Source organism: Patagioenas fasciata, chromosome 23 (genome assembly GCF_037038585.1).
Source record: "Patagioenas fasciata isolate bPatFas1 chromosome 23, bPatFas1.hap1, whole genome shotgun sequence".
Taxonomy (NCBI): domain Eukaryota; kingdom Metazoa; phylum Chordata; class Aves; order Columbiformes; family Columbidae; genus Patagioenas; species Patagioenas fasciata.
In genome coordinates this window covers 6,149,301-6,159,370 of record NC_092542.1, presented here as the reverse complement: position 1 = coordinate 6,159,370, position 10,070 = coordinate 6,149,301, and the positions used below count along the sequence as shown (strand labels likewise).

Genomic DNA, 10,070 nt, shown 5'->3' with positions numbered 1-10,070 from the left:
AGCCGAGGGCTGATCACTCCCAGCCGAGCGTTGCCGAAGTCTCTCCGGACTAAGCCGAAAGCGCCCGAAGCTGCGGCCTCGCCTCTCCCGAGAGGTTCCGAAGAGCCCCGAGCGCCTCCCTCTTGGGCGGGAATCCCTCCTCCGAGCCCGTCCGAAGCTTCCCGAACTCCCTCACGGCCTCGGTCTACGGAAAGAGCCGAAGTTTCCCGAGCGTGGGGGGTCACGGGAGGTACCGGGCTGAGCGCGGAGTGTGGGGGGGAAAACGGGAAGGAGAGCGCGTGCGCCTGCGAAGGTCTCCGGAAGAAGCCGAGGTTTCCCGAACGCCGCTCGCCAGCGAGCGGTTCCGGAAAGAGCCGAAGGTTGCCGAGCGCCGGTGGGCCGAGCGGCTCCGGAGCGGCCCGAAGGCGCCCGAGCGTCCGTCCTGCCGGACTGCTGGAGGCGGCCGCAGCGCCATGTTTGATGCTCCGCTACTTCAGTGAGGAAAATCCGCCGGCATCGCCCGAGAGCCGCCACCGCGAAGGGCTCCGCTGCCCCCGGGGAGGGGGACCGAGACCCCCCGCCGCCGGCGGCTCATGAGCAGCGCGGCCTGAGCCGCCTCCCCCCCTCCCCTCCCCGCCGGCCCCCTCTCCCGTCCCCTCCCCGCGCCGAGCCCTCCGGGAGGCGCGTTGTCACGGAGACCGGCGCCGGTGCCGGCCCGCCGCGCTGCCCCGGCCGCCGCACCGGCCCCCGGCCCGCTCCCCGGCTCCCCCCCGGCCCCGGCCCCGCTCCCCGCCGGGGGGTGGTGGCTCCGCTTGGCGATGAGTTTACCGCAGAAGGCGGCTTTGAAACCCGGCGCGGCGGCGGCGGCGGGGACCGGCCCCGGGAGCGGGGCGGCGGCGGCAGCGGCGGCTGGGCCGCCTCCCCCCCCGGCTCCCCCTCACCCGGCGGCGGCGCCGGCGCCTCACCCCACGATCAGGGCCTTGCCGCCCCAGCCGCCCCAGCAGTATCCTTTGCCCCGGGGGTTGGGGGCGACACAGCGAGAGGGGCCCGGGGAGGGTGAGAGGCCGCGGGGGCCCCTCAGCCCTGCGGGGGGTGGGGAGTGGCGGTTGGGGACTCTCCGGTTTGTGTGTGTGTGTGGGGACCCCCCCCTCCCCGAGAGGGGTCTGCACCTGCTGGGGTGGTGTGGGAAAGGGGGTGCCCCCCCAAAATGGGCTGGTTTGGGGGTTCACCCCTTTCCCCTGGGGAAGCCAGAGGGTCCCCCAGCCCCTTTCCCCCCCGCCCTGAGCAGCAGTGACCCCCAAGGGTAAACTTTTAATTATAAATCGCTCTTCAGTTTTGCCTCTCCTCCTGCCCAGGTAAGTCCTTTGGTTTTGTTATTTATCCACGTGAATTGAAACCCAGCTTTTTCCAGCTGGGGCCGATTTTTATGCAATTTATTTATTTTATTTGATTTTTTTCTCTTACTTGGCCGGTGGAAATAAATCTCGGGTGGAATGTCACGCCGAGCAGCTTTCCCCGCCAGGCCACGCGCGATGGGGAGGACAAGGCTCCCACTCACACAAAAAAATACATGATCCCACCGCCGAAACGGCCCCGGCTACAAAGAGAGGCCGGCGGTTGCTGCGAATGTTTTTTAAAGGTCTTGGGTTCTCTGCTGCCGCTAGGCCCGCGTCGGGAGGTAAATACTGCAGGGATCAGCAGGAAAGTGGGGTGGCCTGGATGAGGTTTTGTTGCCAGCATCCCCTGGCAAACTGGCTTTTTGCTCCTTGCTGAAGTTTTCGGGGGGGAGAGCGTGAAGTGAAAAAACCACACTTAGGTGAAATATCGCGACCGCGTTGTCCGGGAACGGCGTGGCGGTGCCGGGCAGGGACAGCCCGGAGCGTGTTTTGCTGTTGGTCGGTGGCCGTGACTTTGGTTTTGGTGTGGAAGTGCAGGGTGGTTGTTTTGCTGAGGGCTGTTGGAGCTGTGCGGTGGTGTCTGTGCTCTTCAAGAAATGTATTCCCTGTGTATGAGCGTTTTAGCGCTCTCACTTTCATTTTTGAGGTGGGAAAACCGAGCCCTTTTATAATCAGTTTGGGTCCATTGTTTTCTTGAGCTTCCGGCAAGAATCGTTCTTGCCGTGACCACAAATACGTTGCTTAAATCATGAGACTGTTGACGTTATAGATTTGTTTGGGTCAAGTGAGAAAACCTCTGAAGATTTCAGAGAGTGCTGTGGAGGGATGGGCTCTCTCCACTGGGTGTTTTTGGCGAGCTTGTGCTGTTCTGTAATTCCAGCGTGTGCTTTATTTAGGAAAAAAAGTGCAAAGGTGCTGTCATGACGAAGCCAGCGGGGCGATGGTCACTAAAACTGTTGCTCAGGGGAAATTTGGCTTAGTTTTGAGCAGTGTGCTGAGTGTTATGGTGGGAACGCCGGACAGAGTTGGTGCTCAGCTGAGCTTTCCAGCAAGGTGCTGGTTTGTCTGGAAGGAACCTTTTTGAACGGAAAACATGATGCTTGACAGCTGGAGAGCTGGAGTTTGCCTGGCTCTGGGATCAGGAGCGTGCTGGGCTTTCCAAAGCACTTGATTTTCAAGTAATGATTAAAAGCACCGTGGAGGGACTTGAGCGGCTTCTTTGGCGTCGTCGAGGGTGAGCTTGGGGTTGGTTTGCAAGAGCGGCTTGTGTTGCAGCTGAGGCCGGAGGATGCCGTTGCTTTTGGTGAGTGTTGTCACGAAACGCCTTGCCACGCTGGAGGGGTGAAACTTGGGCTTACCTCTGAGCCCAGCCTAAGAATAAGAAGCCTTGGAAGGACCAGACGAGACCCTAAAGGAGCCGCAGATGGTGTGACAACGTGTCCCACCGCGGGGACACAACTGGACGCCCAGAGAAGTCTAGAGGAACGGAGAGGCATTAGGTACATGCGAGTTGATGTTATAAAAGTGGGCAGGTTAAAATGATAAAGTCTTAATTTTTATGAATAGCTGTGCCTGTTTGAAAACATACTGTGTTTGACCAATATTTCTCCTTAACTTTTAAACTACTTATCTGCCCTTATAGTATCTACAAACGCCGTGTTCTTGATACCTTTCGGGTGATCTGCGTTGGGGTGTCCTGCCTGTGTTTTCCCTCCGCCGCAACCCGCGTGTGCTCTGGGTATAAACAAAAGCTGTTACCTTTTCCAGGCGCTGCTGAAAAGTGAGACTTGGGGAGCAGAGTTCACCTGGGATTTACTGGAGTGCACTGGGTCATCTGAGTTCAGCCTTATTTTTAGCTCTGTTTGGTTTCTTTTTTTATGTTTTATCTGTTTTGATACGACTGTTGAGCCAGCGTTACCCTACGGCAGATATAGTTGCAGGTTTTTTCAGGCGACTTGGAGCGAGGAAAACACTGCAAAGTCTCCTTTGCACAGCAAGGGTTTATTTATTTTGGGAAGGATTATTATATGTTAATAGGTAGGTTGAGGCTCTGACGTGGGCTTTTAAAACTCAAGCAGTTTCTGCATGGTGAACTTTGTGTCTTTGGAAATACACGTGGTTATTAGTACTTAATACATCATGAAATTAAATGGTTATCTGTGTAATTTAAAAAAAAAGAATTGGGTGAGAGAGAACTAACTGTACAGGAAAAAAAGCATGTGCATTTGTAGAAAGACATTAGCAAAGAAAAGAAAATATAGAGGGAAGGAGGGATTTTAAAAATGTATTTTTTGAAGGAAAGCAAAGCTAGAGAGTGATGGACATGAACAGAAATGTTTAGATGGGAGTTTGTTACGTGCTGAATAGGGAGTTATTGGAGCTGCTGTAAGACAAGAGACCGCTTTGAGGAAGTTCCTTAACACGGTGGCTTCAAGAAGTATGATTTTCGGTGTAAAAGTAAGTTGGGAAAAGTTTGTGGCTCTGGTGAGTATTCAGTCAGACCGGATTTCAGGCAGAAACTGTGGTCAGGAGTTGTCAGGATGGACAAATGCGCTGATTTGATTGCAACTCTTATTTGGGGAGGAGGGACAAGGGAGGGATGGCACACAGAGGGGTATTATCCAAAATAAATCCCGTCTGCCCACCTTTGCTTTGGCTTTCAGAGCGAGGAACGAGTTCCAGGTGAAGGCGGTTGCTCTGTAGTGAGAATTCTTCCATGAAAATATAAAATACTGAAGGAACGCGCTGGGCCGCAGGCTTGCGGTAGAGCTTTGTGCTTTTAAATCGATGCCACTTCCGATGCGTGTTAAACTACACCGTGCTGCTTTACTCTCCCGCACTTGAAAGTATTTGATATGTGTTATATTAAGCTGCTCTTTAAAAAGTCCCCATGCTGTGAATAAGTTTTGTGAATCAATATTATTAGAATACTGGTTCCTTCGCAGCCCCAGCCCCAAACTTTGCACGGGGACGGACAAACCGACGGATTGCTGTTGAACTCGGGTGATGTTGTGTGTCTGCTGGCTCATCAGGGTTAATTGAACGCTGCACCTCGGAGCCAGATTGGAGCCATCTTGGGCTCTGGGCTGGTGGCAATAGGTTTTTGTTTTCTTTTCCAAGCTTCCTTGCCTTTGGAGGGAGTTCAGCTTCTTGATGGTCTCTGTGCAGGCCCCAGTAAACTTGACCTTAATGCGTCCCCATAGCTGTTTCAGGGTGGGATTGGGCATCTCTGGACGTGGGTGTTTTCCAGGTTATTGCAGCAGGGCAATCGTGGCAGGTTCAGGATGGCTTTTAACAGATGGGTCATTTAAAATCTATCTTTTCTTCTCACTCTTTAATTCCGTTTCTGAGAAGCAGAGAGGAAGGATCAGCATTTGGGGGGATTTCTGTGTGAAGTTCATCACCGCCGTGCAGGGCAACTTGGGGTTTGCTGGTGTTTCTTTTATAATTGAGCTTTAGTTTTTCCCGAGTTGCTTTAGCTAACTGATCTGTAGTCCCTTTCAGAAGGCGACGTGCTGGTTGCTGCTCTGTTTTGGGGCGTCTTCTGGATGCAAGCGGCTTCCCAAAAACCCAGGAGATCAGCAAGAAATCCAGCATCACTTTCAGGAATGAAGTTGGGGTGAGGTTCTGACAGCACGTACCCGGCGTTCGGATGCATTGGAGTTGGCCTGTGCTGGTAATCTAGTGAAATTAAGACCGTTGAGGAGGATTTGGGTGTGTGAGGGTTTTCGGGGTTCTCTTAGTGAGTGGAGAGTTGAGCTGGAGGGGAAAGCACCCAAGGATTTCTCCGAGGAGAGCATCAGGGTGTCTGTTGCTGCGATACCCTCTGGGAGCTGGACCCGGTGCCATCTTCCCTCCATGCTTCCATTACGAGTGGCTTTTCTTCCAGAATATGTGATGCAGCATCTTTGAAGATGAGGACGCGGGGATGAGGAGCCCATAAAAGTTGGTTTGAAGAGGCGATGGTGGCTTTTGTGTCAAGCTGTTCCTCCCTGCGACTCAAGGGCATCAGCTCCGGCTTGTGTGCGGCTTTGGCGTTGAGCTAAAGCTGAAACGAGGGCGTTCTGGAAGTCGTCTCCCAGATGCCAGTTTGTTGAGAAGTGTTTCCGTGTTGGAAGTGTCTGGAGCGGTGGATCGTACATCTTGGGAGAGGTTTGGAAACGCGGAGACTTTCCTGCTGCTCTGTGGTTAGTGGCTCTTCTGCAGGGGAGGAGCAGGCACGGGTTAGTGAGCGGATTGCCAAAATATTATTAATAAAAGTACTTTTAGACCTCTCTGCCATCTCCCCTGTTGATGTTCCCCAGCCTTGGCACATCTCAGCGTTCTTTCAAACAGAAATAGCTTTAATTTATTTAATGACAAAAGCTAATCATGTTATAGCTCAGATATGTCACTTTACCAGCTTTGGAAGATTTCTGTGGTGAAATGTCCTGGGGAAAACCATTCTTACAAAAGATGTGATTTCAGATAGCTTATTATCTTCTCAAATTTGAGGACGTGATTTTGTGTTCTCTGGCAGAAGTCTGTGGGAAAAGGTTGCTTTTGCCGTTTACATATATATGCGTTTAATGTGCAGTACTGATTTTGGAACACTGTGTTTTTATCTATGATAAGAAGTTGGTGAGAGAGTAATAGGAGACGAAACAAATCTCTTCCCTTTTAGATGTTGGGCCGTGGAAGGATTTTCATCTGTGCGTATTTGTCCATCATCTGAGGCTGAAGGGCTTGTTTGTGGCATTAGCAAATGCTGGGACGTGTGGAGCTGGTGCGATCGCTCCGTTTTTGTTTGGTAGTAAGAGCGAGCAGTGAAATTCTCTTTTTAGAAGGCGGAGGTAACCTATATTTTCTTCTTCTCCCTAATCCAGCCATTTCAGGGCTAGTCAACTGTCAAGTTTAGTTGTGTGTAAATCCGCTAATATGATTAGAGTTGCTGGAATTTTTACTCTGGCGAATTACAGATGAGTAGTATCACTATTTTACAGGCATTTCTTTAGTAGGAAACTTTATCTGTGACTTTAATATCTCTGTGAGCAGTTGCAAAAGCTTTCCTGGAGCGAATGGGGAAGAGAAGACTGGGTTTTGTTACGGGGCATGAAGATGTGGGTGGAGGATTCGTGTGCCCGTGGTCTGGAGGAACCGGGGAATTAGTTGGGAAGGTAGTTGATGTGAGTCCTTGCAGTGCTGGGTTTTACACTTGGTGGTAATTCCAGGGACCTCCCCTATGTACATCTTTGCTTTCCAAACTGCAGCCTTGGTTTTGCCTCCCAAATAGGAAACAATGATGTGGAACAACTGGAAGAAGAAAATAGAGTAGCTTCGTAAAAAAGAAAAGGATCAGAGGAAGGAGAGCAAAACAAGCTTTGAGGCTAGTGAAATTTTCTCCGACATGTTCTTCTTCTGTCTTATGATATACGTTTGGAAGATGGCCCGGAACGCGTGCTCTTTTCCTGGTGGCACACTGTTGCTGATGGGACTTGAGTCAAATTGCTGCTGGGCATGTAACTAGGTTAATGGGACAGCGTGGTTTTTCCGTTCCTGAAAGGGAAATTACGTGCTCCCTGTTTTGATTGTACCTTAAGAGTTGTTTTTACCTCTGGTTGCTGTCTAGTCATCTGAGGTGGAGAGGAAAGGACGAGTTTCCCCACACTGAGATAATTTCTGTAACCAAAAATAACGCGTTTCCGCTGTTGGTTGTAGCACCTTTGCCTGTCCTTTATCTGGATGAGAGTTAAAAGATTTCTAGAGCTTTAAATCTGCCTGAAGAAAAGCAAAGCGGCTTCTAAAATGTGCATTTTGTAAGGAAAAGGTCTCCAGTTTTCAGCCGATACCAGCAGCGTTCTCCAAAGCCGTCGGTGGAGTGTCAATATGGGTCAGGACTTGTCGAGATGCTCGGAGCAGCTGCTCCTTTCCAAGTGGTTGAACTCGATTCCCGTGCTCTGGAGCCGGAGTATCTGCATGGAAATAATGCTGTAAAAGTCTCAAACATGAAGAGCATCCCTGTTTTACCAGGGGAGCGGAGTTGACATGGTACGATAAATAAATCCACGGGGTGGTAGGGAAAGAAATTTGCTGCCCATCTTGGAGTTTGCTCTTGATTCTGTAAAAACACCAAGCAAGGGAGAGTTAACGCAGTTCAAGATCTTAAATAACGCAGATTTCCCTCAGTTTGGAAAGCTTTTGGGAGGTGGAAGCTCATAAACATTGCACCGATTCTCTTTTTCGGGTTGCCAGATGATGATTGTGTGTTTGTGTTTGGGTTTGATTTACATGTGAGAGTGAGTGAGTTACTGAATTACTAAGAGCAGCCTGATTTAAACGTCTGTGTCGCTGGTGGCATTTGAAAATCCATTGGAACTAATGCTGTGGTGGTCTGAAAATGAGGTTTTATGCATGATTAAGAAGTCGTAGAAGTTATTATTGTGCCTTGAAAGCAGCATTTTTCTGGGCTTATTTTGTTCTTTGGCCAAAAAGCAAATACAACACGAGCCTTTGGTCTTTTCAGACTAAGCAGGAGACTCTTGCTATGAGCATCCAGGGGAAAGCTTTTTAGTGATAGTACTCACAGCTTTGGTTTTTTAGTTGACCACTCCCTTTGAAAGGCTCCTGACACCCTGAAGAAAGGACGTATCTGTTAAAAATAATATATATGTATATATATGTATATGCATTCTGACTGAGGGCTGAGACCCGGTCCTGCTGTCCTTGGATGGCCATGGGATCCACAGAACCATCAAGTCCAACGTGAAATTATAAGCGGAATCTGGTCTGCAAACTTTCTGGAAGTCTCAAGTTCTTGTTTGTGGTGCTGTACAGGGCGCTTTAGGTACCAACCACTTCATTTTGCAGCATTCGGCTGATGAATCAGGCTCTATATCTATATTATATTCGTCAGTGTACATACCTGAGGGGTCATAATCTTTACCACTTTTCAAGAACTGAAATCAGAAAGCATTTAAAGCGTGTTTGCTGTGACTTTTAATGTGAAATTCATGGTGCATCTCAAGCTCTGGAGGCTGGGAAGGGATTTCAGCAGCGGGTGATTCATGCCCCGTTTTAGCATCTTTTGGACGTGCTATTTCTTGGGCTGGTGAGACAACCGAGTTCAACCCGCTGGAGGATATAAAGTTAGAATATAAAGTTTGCAGCAGCGCTCACACGTATAAATACCAGTTCTCGGATGGCCTCCCTTCAAAAATACTTTCCTGGGCTCTGCATTTTGTATTCTAGACTTGCGAAATGCAAATAATTCAGCTGTCAACCTGTCTGTGTGACCGGGGTTTTCTGTTTTCCTTCCTTGTGTTTAAAAGTAGTTTTCAAAGCGCTTTTTCTTCAAAAGAAAAAAGAACATCGAATTTTTGTTGATATGCAAACAGCACAAAGTGTAATTCTTCAGCGAGCTGAAGCTGTTCGGCTTAATTGTATTGATTACATTTCATCACAAACTACTCTAAATTTAAAACTCTGTTTTGGAACTTTTTTTTGGTGTGTGTTTAAATATTTGGTTCTGAGGTTGTGTGCTGGGTTTGACTTAATTCTTCCCATTTTACCCCCAAAAAACCTTAATGTTGTTGCACCGTCTGCGGCAGCGGTACCTGGAATTGCCGAACAATTGTTACCGGTGCTTGGCAGCGGCCCCATCGCTGCTCGCCGGAGCCAAAGCACACTTGATCCGCTCAGCCTGACATTAAGATCATTAAATAAATGAATGAATTGTACTGTCACCAAATTCCCACTCGGGCAGCCAAAGAACATGTGGATTTTATAGCCGGGACCTCTGTCCGGAATGTCTTATTGAATGGCCTGGATGTCAGGGGTGGGGACAGTCAGCGAAAAGCTTTCTAGTAAAACGTGTGTCTTAATGAGAATTACGGTGTGGGGTTGTGTAAGAGCCTGAATTACTTGACATCTGCTCATCCGAGATGAGAGTTAATCAACCTGTGGAGGGCGTGTAGAGAGAAACCCGAGCATGGCAATGAGAAAAGGAGAGAATCGAGGAGGGGAGGAGAGAGATTTCTGCATTGGCAGCTCCGGTCTGGCTTGCTATTTAAAAAGAATTTGTTGGGGAAAGAATCCAGCCCTGGGGTTTGAGGTCTCGGTGCTTGAGTGAAAATGCTTACAGGTCACTCATGGTTTGGAAGATCTTGGATAAATCCACTGAACTTCTACCTTCAGGAGGAGAAGGTTGAAGACACTTTCTCAAAGGAGGGGAGTTGACTCGTCAGGCTTGGTTCGCCTCTTCTTGTGATCTGGGTCCATCCTCGTTTTTATGACGTTGCGCCGAAGATGCTGGTGTTATTTATGAATAGGGGATGTGAAGGATCCATAGACTCCACGCTTTGCCGCAGGTGGGTCAGAAATGTCTCTGAATCCTAAAGGAAAAACTGGGTGTGTGTTTTGACCAGATAAAGCATCGAGTCATGGGTCTGTGGGCGGCGGGTGCTGCAGCCCTCAATATCGGAGATGCTCTGCGCTAGGGATGACTTGAAACGTTTGATTCGGTGCAGCACAACATCAGCGTATAAGACCATGTTCAGTGCTTTAAACCTGGAGCAAATCCTTTTCTCTTCCTCCCATCCTCATACCTGAGTGTTTGTCTTGGTTATGGTTAATAAAAGGCACTAAAATAGCACTGGGAACCAGCACTTTGTGCTTCCTTATTCGTGTTTTATCAGGGATGTCACTCATTGCCATGGG

General features: G+C 49.4%; 1 protein-coding gene across 7 annotated transcripts in view; it reads left to right on the top strand.

The window, feature by feature from the left end:
- The first annotated feature begins 327 nt into the window (after positions 1-327).
- EIF4G3 (eukaryotic translation initiation factor 4 gamma 3) overlaps positions 328-10,070 on the top strand; it is a 130,979-nt gene continuing 121,236 nt past the window's right edge. For 6 of the 7 annotated variants that reach the window (XM_065855403.2, XM_065855405.2, XM_071798466.1 and 3 more), the window contains exon 1: positions 345-982. In XM_065855403.2, the coding sequence (XP_065711475.2) occupies positions 798-982 (185 nt within the window). In that variant the 5' untranslated portion in view covers positions 345-797. Of the gene's footprint in view, positions 983-10,070 lie in introns of all 7 variants that reach the window. The other variant, XM_071798468.1, reaches the window with a different exon arrangement.